Genomic DNA, 18,247 nt, shown 5'->3' with positions numbered 1-18,247 from the left:
CCTTCCTCTCTGCTCCCAGCCCCAATCCACCGCTCTGTGCTGCCTGGCAAACATAGGTTGCTACAACACTGCTTGGAAACACGTATGAGACTGAGGGCGGCTTCCTGCTGGAAATCTTCACCCCCTGCACGCTGCAGCCTGGCTCCAGCTGAGGGGTTTCCTGACTCTCCACGACAGTGGAAGCCCCCCTCCTTTGCTCTCTGTGACCACGGAGAGTCCAAGCCCCGATCACACTTCGCTGTGCTGCCTGAGGACAGGCCGTGTGTCACGTGCCTGACTGCCAGAGGCCAGAAGGAACCGAGTCAGGATGTTGTGAGTGCTTTGTGAACTGGAAACTTCGTGAATGGGAAACCTACGTTAGCAGGCCACAGCAGGCCATGCCGGAAGCACCTCCAGCATCGTGCTCTTAGCACACAAGCTCCAAAACCGAAGCCATTCTTGGAATTCATCACTAGCCACAATTGCTTCCTACTCCATCCCAGATCCCAGCCTCAACCCTGGAGATGAGCAGTGTTACGTTAGCATCTCCGGAATTGACAAATTACTAGATTCGCCTTTGTAGGCCACAAAGTAGATGTCGGCAAGGAGGGAAACAGATCAGAGATAGTGACACGGAAAACTGGATGTCACAGGATTCCACACGCTGCCCTGCATTCAACATTCAGCACACGAGCACTGAGAATGATCCAGGCAGGGAGCGAAACGGCGAGGACACACAAGCAAACAACGGTGATCCCTCCACTGAGGACTTGCAGCTGGACACACAGGCAATAAATAAGAAAAAATAATCCAGGGCTGGAGATCACAAGTAAGCAAGCCAACCTCGAACTCTACTTAATGATGTCATGCTTGGAGCCGGCGCTGTGGTGTGGCAGATACAGCCACCGCCTGCAGTGCCAGCATCCCATGTGGATGCCAGTTTGAGTCCCGGCTGCTCCACTTCCAATTCAGCTCTCTGCTGTGGCCTGGGAAAGCAGTAGAAGATGGCCCCAGTCCTTGGGCCCCTGCACCCACGTGGGAGACTCAGAAGAAGCTCCTGGCTTCGGATCGGCGCAGCTCCAGCCATTGCAGCCATCTAGGGAGTGAACCAGCGGAGGGAAGACCTCTCTCTCTCTCTGCCTCTGTCTCTCTGTAACTCTGCCTTTCAAATAAATAAATCTCTAAAAAACAAAGTCATGCTGAATTAGATAAAGGCTCTTTTGTATATCCCAAATAAATAAATAAATGGTGGACGGACGGACATAACCCAGATCAAGCAAAGCGAACTGTCAAAGGTACCAACCAGGCTGCACGTTTCCAGCTTACATTGCAGCCGATTTTGTTGGTAAGCTTGAAAAGCGTCCTATAAAACGTCACGGAAGACTTTGAGCTGCCAGGACCCTCGTGACATTTCTGCCGATTCCCATGATAAAAGCAGACGTGATAGAAGAATAAGCCATCTGGTGTAAAAACTGCTCACAGAAAGCCGCGTTATGTTTCCATTTTCATTACAACTGCTTCCCCAAAGGTAGTGACGCCAGGCTCTTCCGGAGAGGAGGCTGGGAACGTGTAATACAGAGGCCGGCAGGCAGGCAGGCAGAGGCAAGATGACAGCACTGAGCAGTTGGGCCACACAGTGGAGGACTCACAACAGGAGCTGAGATTTAAGACGTCTGTGGGCAGGTGAACCCAGACGCCCATGGAGCAACCAGGTGTTCACCTGAGACCAGAGAAGAAGCTTCCAGAACCTCATCAGGATGCCCTAGGGACAGTGCCCAGGCTGCTGGGTGTCAGTGGCGGTTCAGGAAACTCCAGGCCCCCATACTGCAGGTGGGTGATATTCCTCCGTGCCCCCCTCACCTTGGAAGCTCAGAGCGCTGGTCCTACCATACCCTTGCTCGGGGGATGCTGGTGGAGGGGAGTGAGAGAGCACGGCGGAGTCTGCAGAGGCTGTGCCCTGTGCTGGTGGCTCCACACTGAGCAGAAGGCTTCAGTGCCACCAGACACCATGCGGCTGCTCTGCCAGTGTCACGGTAGGCCTGCTCTGCTGGCTCGCGTGAGCCAAAGCCACCACCAGAGGTCAACTGCCGAACGCCAAAGGTAGTGGGTCGGAGCAGTGGTGGCTGGCATGCAGGGCAGAATGCGAAGAATCCGCCTAGCTGTTCTGCACAGGGCCAGGTCACATGGCGTGCACGCCCCTGCCCTGGGGATAAACAGGAAGACACCCTCTAACTGGCCCACCACAGCGGAAGGCAGCCGGTGACACGGCAGAGGCCGGACTTCCAAAGTCCTTTAGGCCTGGAACCTGTGCTCCTCACCTCACCTGCCTGCTCCAGGGAGGGCAATGAGTCTCCAGGTGTGGTCCAGAGGCGGGCATTGTGGCCCAGCGGGTTAAGCCTCCTCTTGGAACACCCACAGCCCATATATGTGTGCCTGGAATTAAGTGCTGTCTCTGCTTCTGATCCAGCTCCCAGCTAATGTGCCTGGGAAGGCAGAAGATGGCCCAAGTACTTGGGTCCCTGCCAGCCACGTGGGAGGCTAGGATGGAGTTCCCGGTTCCTGGCTTCAGGCTGGCCTAGCACTGGCTTTGTGGCCATTTGGAGAGCGAACCAGTGGATGGAAGATCTCTCTCTCTCTTGGCTCAATCTGCTTTACTCAGTTCATAGTTACGGCTCTCTTTTCAGCCTCTAATTTCCCTGAGTACCAAAGAGCCTATTTCCCAGCCTGGACTGTGATACCCAACGTGAGCACACAGCAGGCAAATTGTTTGGTGCCTTCACATTGTGAATGATGGCCAAAGCATTGCACATACTCAAGAAACAAATATCACTAAAACCAAGCTACACAAACAATCATTGCTTGGGGATGAGGAACATTTACAGTAGACACATGGACAGCAAGGCTGTTAGGCAGATTTGGTTTCTCGTCTAAGATTTCTTTTTTATTTATTTGAAAGGCGGGAGGGGGGAAACCTTGAACTCCATCTAGGTCTCCCAGGAGGGTGGCAGGGTCCCAAGTACTCAGACCACCTTCTGCTGCTTTCCCAGGAACATTAGCAGGGAGCTGGATTGGAAGTGGAGCAGCCAGGACTTGAACCTGTGCTCATATGGGATGCTGGTGCTAGAGGCAGCAGCTTAACCAGCTGTGCCACAATGCTGACCCCAATGTTTTAAAATGTATTTGAGAAGGGGCTGGCACTTGGCATGGTAGATTAAGGCTCCACTTCTGATGCAGTGCCCTGTTAATCTGCCTGGGAAAGCAGCAGAGGATGGCCGAAGTCTTTGAGACCCTGCCACCCATGTGGGAGATCCAGAAGAATCTCCCAGTTTCAGTCTGGCCCACCCTAGCTGTTGTGGCCATTTGGGGAGTGAATCAGCAGATGGAAGATCTTTCTCCCTAATTGTTTCTTTCAAATTAAAAAAAAAATTAAAAATACCTAAGGTCTGAGATGCAACCTGACCGACACCAGAGACGAGGAATCTCACAATGTCTGCCTATTGCTCGTTTCAGTGGGTCTCCAGAGAAAGATGGCAAAAAATTCAGTTAGATCACCATGTTGCACCATGGCCAATGTTTCCACAGAACCACATGAAGCCACGGAAATGCATGCAGCATGGATAATTACAGCTATCCACACCTAGGGTAATTCACAGCGCAAGTTATCAATTCGAAGGTTTTATTTTTCTCTCCTAAATGGTATAGGCAAACTTACTCTATTTTATTTTTCTGTGTGGGTAGATTTTTTTTTCTCACGGTTACTGAAGCAAACTGCACCTTGTCTGGATGAAATAAGAGAGAGGCACTGAGGTGTTTAAAACCAGCAGAACACACATAGTAAAGATAGAGACTGAGTAACTTAGACACAGAGCCAGGCCAAGTCCATGGCAAGCAGGGAGAATGCAGCAGTGGATCCCCGACAAGAAATCACAAAAGCTTTGCCAAGACAAACAGCCCCTCAGTGGCCTCTAAAGCAGCTCTGGAAACAACAGTTTCCCAAATTTGAGTAGAACCTGGAAATAAGTTAGGATACTACAAGTGCAGGAAAGGATACGCAGTATTAGCATGCGTGTTACAAGCACGTGAAAACATCTGTGTGCAAGAGATGCCAGGGTTATACTTGGGGTAGGGACCCACCTTTGCTAGGGGAAGGCTTCCTGGGGTCTTGTCAGAGGGCTACCATTCTTCTTACAGTTGAATTGGAAAGAAGTCATTGGAGTGGAATCTGATAGGAAATACTACTACTGCTGAGGTGGTGACCTGAAAGAGGCACAGTAGTGAGGGGCTGGGGTGTCTTCACAGAGTCCAGGGCTGGGGCGTGGGGCATGGGAGGAGTAAGGTGGAGAAGAGAAAGGAATGGGGGCTCCAGGCTAGGGGGCCTAACGTCTGGAGCACTTTGCTTTGGCACTTGGACATGACGCATGGACACACAGAAGGCACCACAGTCTTTGCGGAAGCATAGCTGGGTCCAAGCTGAGCTCCCTTGAGCTGGCTCTGCTGTCAATTCGAAGGCCTAGGTCAGAAGTCTTGTGAGAAAATGAACAAGAGAACAAAGCAGAAGCTAGAGCTTAGGAGAAGGGACAGGCAGATCTAGCAGCTTCCTGGAAAAGGCCACATTCAGTAGATGAGGTCGGTGGCCAGTGCCGTGGGGCAGCGGGTTGAGCTGCTGCCAGCAACACCAGCATCCCAGTGCCTGTCCAAATCCCAGCTACTCCACTTCCAATCCAGCTCCCTGCTAATGTGCCTAGGAAAGCGGCAGAGGATGGCCCAAGTGCTTGGCCCTGCACCCATGTGTGAGACCGGGATGGAGTTCATGGCTTCTGGCTTCAGCCTAGCCCAGCCGCAGCCACCAGGCCATTTGGAGAGTGAACCAGCAGATGGAAGAGCTCTCCCTCTTCTCCCCAACTTCATCTTTCAATTTTTTTTTTTTAATCCTGTAAATGTAATAAACATAGTGTTGTCTGACCAGCAACCCCACCGGAAGTTGGGAAGATGATGCTGGCACACCTGGCCATGCCCTACTGCACAGGGAATGCGCACGAGTCAGCGCCAGGGAACTCCTGAGACTGGAACAAAACGATGCAGAAAAGCCAGGCTGTTAAGGCTGTAGAAATTCCATGAAAAAAAAAAATGGACTGGAGAAGGAGAGAAGGACTTCATATGAGAAATGTGCTAGGGGTATTTAAGAGAGCAAACAGGTTCTGGTCCAGCATATTTCATTTCACTGCTCCTATAAACAGCCCCAGTGGTGAATCTTCATTTCCCTCCTTCCAGGCTGGCTCTGCTGCAGGGGGACCAGAACCCTAGACACAGAGGCGTGGGCCTGATGGCCTGACCGACCAGTGCAGAGCTCTCTCTGCAGACTTCTCATTGCACACTCCACGAGGAGGGCACAATCTAAGGAGACCCCAAGTACGTGTGCTTTCAATACTTCAGTCACACAGAGCACTTTCAAAAGTGGGTGAAAAGGGGGAGGATAAAATCAGCGTGTTTTGGTACAAAAATGTTTTGAAATGCATACCAGGAATCTCTAAAATATTTATGGAAAACGCCTATTATGAAAAAACTATGCCTGATTTCAAAACTGTTTAGACCTAAAGAAATGGGCAAATGGAATTAAAGTTCACTTTGCTGCAAAACAAAAACAAAAACCAAAAAAACCTTAAATCCATGCATAGTCTCAGAATGCACGTTTTTCATGAACTTTCTGAAAACCTCTCACATATTAAGGACTAGTAAACTCATTTCTTTTTTTAAAAAGCTGACAAGGAGGGGTTGACGCTGTATGTGGCATAATAGGTTAAGCCTCTGCCTATGGCGCTGGAATTCATATGGGCACTGGTTCTAGTCCTGGCTGCTCCTCTTCCCATCCAGCTCTATGTTAATTGTCTGGGAAGGCAGTAGAAGATGGCCCAAATGCTTGGGCCTTTGTACCCTCATGGGAGACCCAGAAAAAGCTCCTGGTTCCTGGCGTCAGATTGGTCTAGCTCCGACCACTGCAGCCATTTGGGGATTGAACCAGCGGATGGAAGACCTGTCTGTAATCTCTGCCTCTCAAATAAATGTCTAAAAAAAAAAAAAAACTGACAAGAATTAAGACTCTTTTGGCACTTTCTTCTTCTATTCAAAGCAATGGCCTCTCCCTTCAGACAACCAGAGTAACCACATCTACCCAAGCAAAGGAAGGCAGAACTCTATGGGAAAGAGAGGGCTGGACGGCATCCTACCCCTGTCTCCAAGGACACACCCAGGAGGGCAGATTCTGCAAGGCAGAACTCTGCTGCAGATTCTCCAGCCCAGACACCTCAGCGTGTCTCACATCTCTTCATCTCCCTACTCATTTCCATATTCCTTCCCTTCAAGACAGCCTCATCCCTGGGGACATGTTGCACCAGCCTGTGCTCTCCCGGCATCTACTCAGCCAGCACCGACGACTGCTGCATTCATTGGAGACGTTCGATTTCTAATTCTTCATTCGGTTTGCATGTATTAACTGTGATTTCCCATGGTTAACGACTTCTTCCTCATCAACCACTTGATTACCTTCAAATACAATCTTCACTAAAAAGTCAAGGTCAAGGCTGGATTTTTCATTTTTCACACGCATGAGTTGGTGTCTCAGCAACTTAGAAAGGCGACCCACTGACATTTGGTGGGTGTTCCTGTTTGGCGTGATCAATGTGGTCTGGTCATTTATTTTTCACTCACTGGAGCGGATGTCCTGATACTTTAACAACCCTATTTTGGTATCTTATTCCTTCTGATGCCACCCCAGTGGTCCTTCTTGGTCTCTTTATTTTTTAAGTTTATTTATTTGAGGAGTAGAGTTAGAGTGAGAGGGAGAGACAGAGAGAAAGGTCTTCCATTCACTAGTCCACACCACAAATGGCCAGGATCTGAAGCCCGGAGCTTTCTACGGGTCTCCCACGCAGATGTAGGGGCCCAAGCGCTTGGGCCATCTTGCACTGCTTTCCCAGGCCATAAGCAGAGAGCTGGATTGGAAGAGGAGCAGCTGAGACTCAAACCAGTGCCCATATGGGATGCCGGCACCACAGGTGGAAGCTTTACCTGCTAGGCCACAGCGCCGTCCCCTCCTTGCTTTTTGACATAAGATGTCCCATCCTGTACATTTCCTGCTTCAGGTCTGGCATCAGCTGTTTATCCGGGAGGTGGCTCCTGGCAGTGGACAAAGGCAATGAGGAATCCCAACCTGGTACTCACTGCCAAGGACTCACTGCCACTCGGCTGCTCTCCCTAAAGAACTGGGCACTTCTTTCCAGATGTTTCCTATTCAAACTAATGTTCAGTTGGCTTTCCCTGTGCTCTTAAAGTACTTTCCATCTCTTCCACATCGGAAATCTTGGTTCCTAACTCCAGCAGTTTTAAGTGGCAATATAAATACTTCACACCATGAATGGAATGTCAAAACATGTAGCTGCTTTTACTCATAGTGCTACTGGTTGCTGTTGTTTCGCCATAAGGTTCTTTAAAAAAACATCCATCGAATATATCAATTTTTGGCTTGATATCTGATGCATTCTTTATTTTTACTTGAGAGAGAGAGAGACAAAGAGACAGAAAAAGAGAGAGATCACACATCCGCTGGTGCACTCTCCAAATGCTTGCAATGACCTGGTCTGCGCCAGGCAGAAGCCAGAACCTGGGGACTCAATACAGGTCTCGCCTGTGGGTGGCAGGGATTCAACTACTTGAGCCATTACCATGGAGTGCACATTAGCCGGAGCTGGAATTGGAAGGCGGGATCAGGACTCAAACCCAGGTACTCCGATATGGGATACAGGGCTCTGAAACAAGTCTTAATCATGAGGCTAAATACCAGCCCCCTTGCTGACTTCTGAGTCCCAGGTAGGAAATTAATTCCCTCTCCCCAGGTTAATAGAAATTAGTTCATCATTTGGTCTTCAGTTATATTTTAAGCTGTGAGTTTCTTTCAATTCAGTCAAGGAGGAGAAAGAAAACCCTCCACCCGTGAAGAACAGAGTGGGTTTGGAGGACTTCACATCCAACACTGCTGTAGAGAACTTCTACTCCCCCCACCCTGGACACAGTGAGAGGCACAGTGGACACCGGTATCATTTCATTTCACTCAACACAACACACAGGTCACTCTGTGCTCATAATAATAATAGGTTATTTTGGTCATCTTATCCCGGTCTCTCAACATGACACTGCCAAGCAGACCACAGGCTAACTCCAACCATGTCTCATCATGCTGTCAGCCATCTGTCACCTAATGAGCCAAAAATTAGTTTGGCCCTTGATCTGTGCCCTAGAGACAGGCAGCAATGGCAGGGTGACGGAACTCCAGGAATGAGACTGCTCACAACACAACGCAGCACACTCTCACCAGTCTGAGCTACACACAACCTTTGAGCCTGAGCGGATTTTTACGGTTACTCCCCTCATTATCTGTCCTCTTTCTGAATTCTCCTGTCTCATACTGGGCACCTGAGCATTTGTCCGCCACATGCTGTTATGTAACGTAAACATGGGAAGAGGCGCACCTGTAGGGGCTGCATAGGGGGAAAAGCAGGGCGGCATCCCTCAGATCTTCACAATGTACACAGATGCAGACCACAGAAGTTAACTCTAGACTGGAAACCCCCGTGACCACTGTGCTGGGGGCGCTGGAGAACAGGGTTCTCCAACTGGAGTGTTCACATTCAACATTTAACTTGCACAAACTTCATTTCCACAAGTGGACTGACCTCATCTCCAAGGTCTACTGACTTAAAAAGTAAATTTATTTGAGGCACAAACACTGTCCAATTTAGCTTGGCTTCAGAGTCCACAGTTATCTATTTGTCAGGAGGCTAGGGGCAAGAAGAGAGAATTCCTAAGAGGCTCCCAGTAGGGGCCAGGTAGCCCAGCACCACCACCCAGAAGAACAGAATACAAAGAAAATTGCTGTTAACAATGCATGAGAACAAGACTGAGCTTAAAATAGTTCCATTTTCTAAAGGTGCAACTCTTGAGAGTTTGATATTTAACTCATCTAGGTTTAGGTATTTGGAAAAGGAATCCACATGGAAGATCTCATTCCTTTTGAATGATACAGGGACCTAGCTGCCATCTACGTGGTAGGTGACGTGTTGAGCACCTGCCAATCCAAAGGCAGCCCAAAGTCTTTCCCCAAATGTCCCCAATAACACTCAGACTGAACTTTTTTTTTCTGCAGAACATTCCAAAATACTCACGAGGACTTTCAGTTCCCTTTTAAACAAAATAATTCAGTCATTCCCTAGGAATGAGGTTCAGCAGCACACATGCACATGGCTCAGCATCCTGGGCACGGACCCACAGGAGATGGCAGGGGGATGTCTATGGCCACTAGCACCCTGGAAAGCACATGAAGCAGAAATACTCACGGAACATGGTATAGAACTGCTGAGGGTTCAGATTCCACTTCCCCCAAGGGGTCTTGTGGCCTTTGGACTGGGCATAGTTAGCATGATTAAACTCTGGTTCTGTGCCAAAGGAATCCAGGACTCGGAGCATGCACCTGAAAGACAGAAGCCGTCACTTGTGTGAAACCACACCCCTGACCCCACTGTCCAAAGGTAAATGTTCCAGCCCTTACTTCAGGGGCTACCAAAACCAGACATACATGTTTAATTAGAAATAGGACCGGCCAAGACTCAGGAGGTTTCCGTAGAGCCAAACATCTACAACTGTGACTGCACAGCCCAAGCCCTCTCACACCATATAACACCTGCTCCAGGTGGGTTGACTTGAACAAGGTTAAAGAAGTTTCTAGAATGCTGCAACAGAGGACTTGCTTGTTCATGGCTGTGCACTTAGCACCTAGCCAGGGCTGCGTAAACAGCAGGTGCCAAACAACAGTTACTGAAGAAACAAAGATCTGCCATCTTTATAGGCATATTCTGTTTAAAGGGCATGATACGTACTATCTCTGTCAGTCATCACTCAACAATCACTTCCATTAAATAGGGCATTTGATTTTGGTAAAGTGGTAAAACTCCTGTGTTTGAAACTTAATCCTGGATGGCTCAGGTCCTTGGGCCCCTGCACCCACGTGGGAGACCTGGAAGAAACTCCTGGCTCCTAGCTCCAGATCAGCGCAGCTCCAGCCGTTAAGGCCAACTGGGGAGTGAACCAACAAATGGAAGACCTCTCTCTCTCTTGCTCTTGCTCTGCCTCTCCTTCTCTCTCTGTGTAACTCTGACTTTCAACTAAATAAATAAATCTTTAAAAAAATAAACTGATTCCTAAAATTCATATGGGGGCAGCATTTGGAGGTGCAGCCTTGAAAGTAACTAGAGTGAGACGAAGTCACAGGGTGGGGGGTTCCCAACCGCAGGATGAGTGGCTTTCTAAGAGGAGGAAGCGAGCCCCGAGCTAGCGCACTTGCTCTGTCTCACTGGCTGATGCCCTGTGCTGTGTATGACCAGGTATGGACCCATGGACCTTGGAGTTCTCAGCCTCTAGTGCTCAGGCAGCACGGAATGGACTAAGATGCTTTAGAATCTCATTTAAGGACAGTGGTGATCTTTATGCATCTGATAATAAAAGGAGCTTATTGCTTTCTCTTAGCGCCTAAAGAAGCCAATGGAAGCCGTTTCCCCTGGCTTTCCTACCAATGCCTGACACCACAGTAAGCCCAATGTGCTGTACCGCCCATTTTTGTATGGCGTGAGAGCTAAGAATGACCTCTACATTCTTAACAGTTAAAAAAAAAAAAACAAAACAGTATTTTTGTCAATCGTGAAAGTTATGCAAAATTCAAATTTTTCACACTCCACATTGAAGTCAGGTGTTGGCAGTGTTGTGCAGGGGACTGAGCCACCACTGGGGACACCTGCCTCTCATCTAAGAGCGGCGGTTCCAGTCCCAATTCTGATCCAGCTCCCAGCGAATGCACCCTGAGAGGAAGTACACATGGCTCAGAAGCTAGAGTCCCTGCCACCCACGTGGGAGAACGGGAGGAAATTCTACAGTTCTGGGCTCCTAGCTGTGGCCTGGCCCAGCCCTCCCTTAGTGGGCATTTGGGAAGCAAACCAGTAGATGGAAGATCTGTCACTGTCTCTCTCTGTTGTTCTTGCAAATAAGCAAACATTTAGCAATGAGTCAAGCCGCACTGGGACACAGCCACACCCCCTCTGCTGGTGTACAGTCCATGGTGACTTCATAATCCAACAGCGGAGCCGAGTGCCTCCAGCAGAGTCCACACATGGCCCACCAAGTCTACAGCATCTGCTGGCTGGTCCTCTGGACAAAAACCCTCAAGAGTGTACCAAGAACCACCCATCAGGAGACAAGAATCCACATCGAAACAAGACAGATCGATGTTGGTGGGGCCGATTTCACGGCCGATTCTCAGCACATTGGATGGCCAATTCCAGCAGCTCTGATGCTGTGGGTACACCACTTCCACCTTTCACTGCACTGGTATGCATGCCGTAAGGACAGGCTAGAGCCCACATTCTAGAATCAGATGATGCCAACAGTCTCTCGGGGTCTGCTTCAGCTTCATTCCTCCTTTCCCCCCATTACAGTGTCTTTCTTCCAACTTTTATTAACAAAAAAAATCCAAACACCAGATTTTCTGAAAAGCATAAACATGAATTGAGATTTTTGGGTGCTCATTTTCTCATCAGGATTGCTGCTACTTGCCCAGGGAGGGAAGACAAGAGAGAGAAGGCCATGAACACAGAGGGAAAGACAAGCTGACCCCAGAAAGAACTTCCTCGTGTGGGATTCTTGAGTGGTTCTCACCCAACACTCTCTCATCACGGTGGCGACTCCCACAACATCAACAAGGGCCCAGCGTCAGCCTGGCAACCGACAGACAGACAGAACTGGTAGCCCACAGTCCAGCAAAAAATGTCAGGCACCCAGAGACCTCCTAGGGCCTATAGTCCCTACTTTCCAAGTAACTCAAAACACTACTTACCCCTCCTTACTAAAACATTCCTTTTACAAAATATATTTATCTGAAAGACAGACAGGGGTGGGGGGCAGAACTGCTGCTTCACCCCAAATACCTGCAACAGCTGTGCCTGAGCCAGGCTGAAGCCAGGACTCTGCAGCTCCATCTGGGTCTCCCATGTGGGTGGCAGGGGCCCAAGTACCTAGGCCATCTTCTGCTGCTTTCCTAGTTATACTAGCAGTGAGCTGGACTGGAAGCAGGGTAGCTGGGACTTGAACTGTCACCCTGATATGGGATGTGTGAGTCCCAAGCAGTGGCTTAACACGTGCACCAAAATGTCTGCCTCCCATCCCTACCTTTTTCTTAACTTAGTTTTTATTCTTAAAATGGGATGTGAAAGGAACTGCTGGTCCAGTCTATCTCTCCGGGGAAGGCTGGCGGCCTTTCAGAAACAGCAGGGCTGTGTAGGTCACTGTGGGAGGAGGGAGGAAAGGGGAGCACCCTCATGGACACCACAGGACCTGGCTCCTGCCCGCTGGGGTTCACCAGCACCAGTGCCCAACCCAAGACCTTCGTGTTGTGCTCTGTGGAGACACCACAGGGAGCAGAGGGCTGCCAGCTGCCCTAAGAAGCCTTGCTTTGAAGGCCTTGGCTTTGTCCACGTAGGGGCCATTGACTGAGTCTACATGCCCCTCCAGCTCTGGCTGGGGCCATGGTTTGAACCTGAAGTTTTATCATTGTTAGTTTTAGTTGGACAACTGGACTCCAATGACCAAGCTGACTGCTAGGGCCCATCTCCTGGGCCTGGACTTCGGCAGAGCACCCAGATGTAAGTTCCATGATGTGGGCTCTCAGGGATGGACAATTCCAGTGATGGGCTGTTTCTATGTCCTTTTCCTTGAGGTTTTGGCTTAGGGATTGTTTCTTTTTAAAAAAATATATACTTATTTATTAGTTTGAAAGGCAGAGTTACAGAGAGGCAGAGGCAGAGGTGGAAGGGGAGGGAGAGAGGGAGAGAGGTCTTCCATCCACTGGTTCACTCCCCAGATGGCCGCAATAGCTATAGCTGTGCTGATCCGAAGCCAGATGCTTCCTTTGGGTCTCCCATGCAGGTGCAGGTTCTCAATGCTTTAGGCGATCTTCTATTGCTTTCCCAGGCCATAGCAGAGAGCTGGATGGGAAGTGGAGCAGCCAGGACTTGAACAGGTACCCATAGGGGATGCCGGCACTGCAGGCAGCGGCTTTACCTGCTACACCACAGAGGTGCCCTGTGATTGTTTATTTTCTAGCTTATCTAGGTTTGTTTTTAAAACCATTGACAAGACACAGACCTTTTCTATGACGTAGGAAGTCTAACATTAGTTTTCCTTCATCAAGCACTCTCTCCCTCTGTGTTAGAACTGCGTTTGTATTGTTAATATTGAGGCCATCTCTGTAACACCTTCTGTGTATCTGGAGAAAAAGGAGCAGACTCCTGACTTAAGGAAATATCTGCCTGGATGCCCAAGGCAACTGGCCTTCCTGCCATGGGGACTCCTGGAACATTCTTTCTGCTCTCCAGAACACTACCCTAAGATGGGTGCTCACAAGCTCAGTCAGGATATACTTTCTAGTTTGAAGTTTGATGTAAAACACTGGCATGTCTTGGACTACTTATATCTTCAAGTATGAGAGTACTTTAAAATGTTCATGGAAAATGGAATTCAGGACAAATTTAGGGCAGGGATTTGATGCAGTGGTTAAGACACTGCTTAGGATTCCCACATCCCATATCTGACTGCCTGGGGCTAAATCCTGGCTCTGTTCACTATTAAGCTTCCTGCTAATACACGCCATGGAAAGCAGCAGGTCATGGTTCAACTACTTGAGTTCAAGGCACTCATGCAGGAAGACCTGAATTGAGTTGGCAAATTCTGGCTTTGGCCAAAGTTTTGTAGGTATTTGGGGAATCTATCACTGGATCAAAGATCTGTGCTTCTTGCTGCTTTTCAAATCAGTAACACTTTAAAAAATTAAAAATAATTTGCGGCCGGCGCCACGGCTCAATAGGCTAATCCTCTGCCTGTGGCGCCAGCACACTGGGTTCTAGTCCTGGTTGGGGTGCCAGATTCTGTCCCAGTTGCCCCTCTTCCAGGCCAGCTCTCTGCTGTAGCCCAGGAGGGCAGTGGAGGATGGCCCAAGTGCTTGGGCCCTGCACCCCATGGGAAACCAGGAGAAGCACCTGGCTCCTGCCATCGGATCAGCGAGATGCGCCGGCCGCGGTGGCCATTGGAGGGTGAACCAATGGCAAAAAGGAAGACCTTTCTCTCTGTCTCTCTCACTGTCCACTCTGCCTGTCAATAATAATAATAATAATAATAATAATAATAATAATAATAATTTGCAAGTGATTTCTCCCATTCTGTCAGTTACCTCCTCACTTTCCTGTTTTGTAGTACAGAAGCTTCTCAATTTGATGTAATCCCATTTGTTAATTTTGGCTTCTGATTTCCTTTGCTTCTGGGGTATTTTCTAAGAAGTCTTTGCCTGTGCCAATGTCTTACAGGGTTTCTCCAATGTTCTCTAATAATTTGATGGTATTGGGTCATAGATTTAGGTCTTGAATCCCTTTTGAATGGATTTTTGTGTAAGGCGTAAGGTAGGGGTCCTGCTTCATACTTCTGCATGTGGATATCCAGTTTTCCCAGCACCATTTGTTGAAGACAAATCCTTGCTCCAGGGATTGGTTTTAGCTCCTTGGTCAAATTTAAGTTGGTTGTAAATGTTTGGATTGATTTCTGGTGTTTCTATTCTGTTCCATTGGTCTATCTATCAGTTTTTGTACCAGTACCAGGTTGTTTTGATTACAACTGCCCTGTAGTATGTCTTCAAATCTGGTATTGTGATGCCTCCAGCTTTGTTTTTGTTGTATAAGATTGCTTTAGCTATTCAAGGTCTCCTCTGTTTCCATAGGAATTTCAGCATCATTTTTTCTAGATCTGAGAAGAATGTCTTTGGTATTTTGGTTGGTACTGCATTGAATCTGTAAACTGCTTTCAGAAGAATGGAAGTTCTGATGCTATTGATTCTTCCAATCCGTGAACATGGAAGATTTTTTTCCTTTTTTTTTTTTTTTTTTGGTATCTGTTTGTATTTCTTTCTTTGATGTTGGTAATTCTCATCATAGAGATCTTTGACAACGTTGGTTAAATTTATTCCAACGTATTTGATTTTTTGTAGCTATTGTGAATAGAATTGATCTTAGAAGTTCTTTCTCAGCCATGGCATGGTCTGTGTTTACACAAAGGCTGTCAATTTTTGTGTGTCAACTTTATATCCTACTATTTTACCAAATTGCTCTACGAGTTCCAATAGTGCCTTGTTGGACTCTTTTTGGATCCTCTATATATAGAGTCATGTCATCTGCAAATAGAAGTGAAACTGACACTTTGAGAAGCCATGACTTGAATAGCCTTTGTCTCAATTGTGGAAGAACAGTTTTTACTTCTTCATAGTATTTGTTGAACTCTTAACATAGAGTTAATCATATGTATATAAAGCCTATTGAAATTAATGTCAGTAAAAAATAAGAGCGGGCATAAGAAAGAGAGGAGGAAGTTTCTAACTATAAAGCTGCATAGTTCTGCATACATTCCTACAGACTTACTTCTAAGAGCACAGTTTAAAAACTTGCCAGTGGACTCCAAATCCCATTAAGCTGGATGGTAAAAATACCATCTTAAGCATTAAAGTGATCATATAGGTAGGATTAAGTGTCTGGCAATAATAATACACTCAGAATGACAATTGCTTTAAATAGCACTCTGACCTCAAAATCAGCCCTTAAGGCATTCTAGTCTGGCTAAAAAGCCCATGAAAGCATTTCAGGCATGGAAAGCCAAGACATTGTGGTAAAAAATGTCCTACATAAAGGATCTCTGTGAGTGAGAACTCCGTGGAAAGAAGTGGCCATCAAAGAAGGATCTGTTTTTCTCTGAAGGGAGGACCGAACTTCTAATTTGCTTATGGCCTTGTCTAATTAGTAACAGAGACTGTGGGTTCAAAATGCTTCCATAGCCATGGCAGCTCATGTCAAGAGTCTTGGGTGATCACTGACATCATACATAAGAGTGTTAATTATTCAATTAACAATAGGAGTCACTGTGCACTTACTTCCCATGCAGGACCTCTGTCTTCATTGAGCTGCTTTATGAGAATTAACTGTAAAGCTTGTTCTTAAACAGTTTTGTGTGTGTGTGTGTGTGTGTGAGAGTGCGTGCACACAAATTGTTGAAATCTTTACTTAGTATAGAGTTGGTCTTCTGTGCATAAAGTTAATTGAAAATGAATCTTAATGTAGAATGGGACTTGAATGGGAAAGGGAGTAGGAGGTGGGATGGGAGTGAGGATGGGAAGGTGGGTATGGTGGGAAGAACCACTATATTCCTAAAATTCACTTATGAAATTTGTACTCCTTAAATAAAAGGCTTGAGAAAAAATAAATTAAAAATAAACAAAACTTATTTTGGTGTAAAAAAGTGTCAAACCCAGGCAATTCTGTCATAATATGCTTTTTTCCATACATTTACTTACTAACTCATGTGTGTCCTCAATGCTCAGCAAAGACCTCACATGAAATAAAAAGGTTGTGAGTTACTCAGTACCTTGAAGAATAGCTTCATATAGGTATTCAATAAGTGTCTAATTGACTTTCCAGGGGCCCTCAGTATTGGGTAGAATTTCCCAATAACTTTCTAAGATCAACAGGACTCAAGCCTTTGCTCCTAATCAAAAGCTCAAATGACAACATTACATTTAATGGGACACATACCATCTCCCAAAATGAATACAGAGCCCTGACAATTTCTAATTTCTAAAGGCAAAAGAAATGAGCTAGAAACTTTCTAGATGACCTACTTGGCCTTGTGATGGAATCTTAGCTACATCACAGCACAAAGGCTACAGGGCTGGAACACTAACAGACCTCCTGCCAGCTAATACCACTAGCATAGACCATTTAGTAAAGACAGGCAGACAAAATATAACACTCTTCCCTAAAACTCCCTCTGAGATGGTGCCTTTTCTTCCATCAAGAATCAAATGCCAATCAGCAGCAACCATTTTAATAATGACAGCATCCTCTGTAATTGACCTGAGGGCTACCACCGAGAATACTCTCCTGTCCAAACAGCCCTTTTTATGTGAGTGCTGGGAGGGCCCTACTGCCCAGCTTCCTCTGCACATTAGTCAGATGTCTGCCATTCAAAAGATGCCAGAAAACAGCTCTACCATTTTTTTTTTCATGTTGAGCTTCTTTAAAAAAAAAAGTATTTATATCTTGGCCTATTAACCAGCAATAAAGAAGGTTATTCCCACATAACTCAGAACAAATTTGATAGTCCATGATTCATGAAGAGTTAATGCAGAAGACAAACCAAAGCACAGGAAAAAGTTGATGTCAGAGGTAGATTGTTATCCTGGCCCAAAACAAATTTTAAAGTTGGCTTTTTTTTTTTTTTTTAATGGAACTCTAGGACTGTGCTGTTTACTTTTCCTATCAATCTCAATGCCTTTGTTTAAGCTATGAGCTCACTGCTGAATGAAAAATTTCTTGCTGCTGCAAAGATGATCTCACAGAAATTCACAGACAATGGGCATTTCTCTCCAAGCTTCCCCACCTCTGGTTTGGAGAGGATGCCGAATCTTCAGTTTTCACTTCTGTTTACACATACCTTGGGAGCTGAAGTTAATCATATTAAACTCTACCCTGAGTGAGGAGGACCTAGCTTAGGCCATTAGAACTTACCGAATGGTTAAGTTGGGACGTCACATCAACCTCTTTACTCAATAACAGGAAAGAAACACATGCAAAGATTTCCGAGCCCAAATAATTGAAAGATTTTTAGAGTGTTCTTTTAGGACTAAACACTGCTCAAGTCGTAAGTCAACATGTACTATCAACTGGTACAGTGTTTACCTAGTCTTCAAGGTTTTCACCCAAATTCAAGTATCATTATACTACTAAAATACAATTTTTGTTTAGATTTATTCACCTTTATAACTTTTATAGGCCACAAATAAAAGCATTATCGACTATATTAAGAAGTAGATAGCCAAAACAAGAACACGTGACACCGCTTTAAAAAGTATTATTGTTGGCAGCTTCTACCCATTGCAACAGGTTAAGCTGCCACATGTGGTGCCGGCATCCCACATGAGTGCCAGTTCAAATCCGGCTACTCCACTCCCAGTGCAGCTCTGTGGTATCGCACCAGGGAGAGCAGCACAAGATGGCCCAAGTGCTTGGGCCACTGCACTCATGTGGGAGACCTGAACAACCTTCATGGCTCCTATCTTCAGCCTGGCTCAGGCCAAGGTCAA

The 18,247-nt window shown here is 46.8% G+C and overlaps 1 protein-coding gene across 4 annotated transcripts in view; it reads right to left on the bottom strand.

The window, feature by feature from the left end:
• The window catches only part of MGAT5 (alpha-1,6-mannosylglycoprotein 6-beta-N-acetylglucosaminyltransferase), a 372,713-nt gene that overhangs the window by 101,506 nt on the left and 252,960 nt on the right, over positions 1–18,247 (bottom strand). For all 4 annotated transcript variants that reach the window (XM_062199312.1, XM_062199298.1, XM_062199317.1 and 1 more), the window contains one exon: positions 9,366–9,499. In XM_062199312.1, the coding sequence (XP_062055296.1) occupies positions 9,366–9,499 (134 nt within the window). The remainder of the gene's footprint in view (positions 1–9,365; positions 9,500–18,247) is intronic.

Source organism: Lepus europaeus, chromosome 1, assembly GCF_033115175.1.
Source record: "Lepus europaeus isolate LE1 chromosome 1, mLepTim1.pri, whole genome shotgun sequence".
In the NCBI taxonomy this organism is placed as follows: Eukaryota; Metazoa; Chordata; class Mammalia; order Lagomorpha; family Leporidae; genus Lepus; species Lepus europaeus.
The sequence above is the reverse complement of the archived record's forward strand: the minus strand, read 5'-3'. Positions and strand labels throughout refer to the sequence as shown.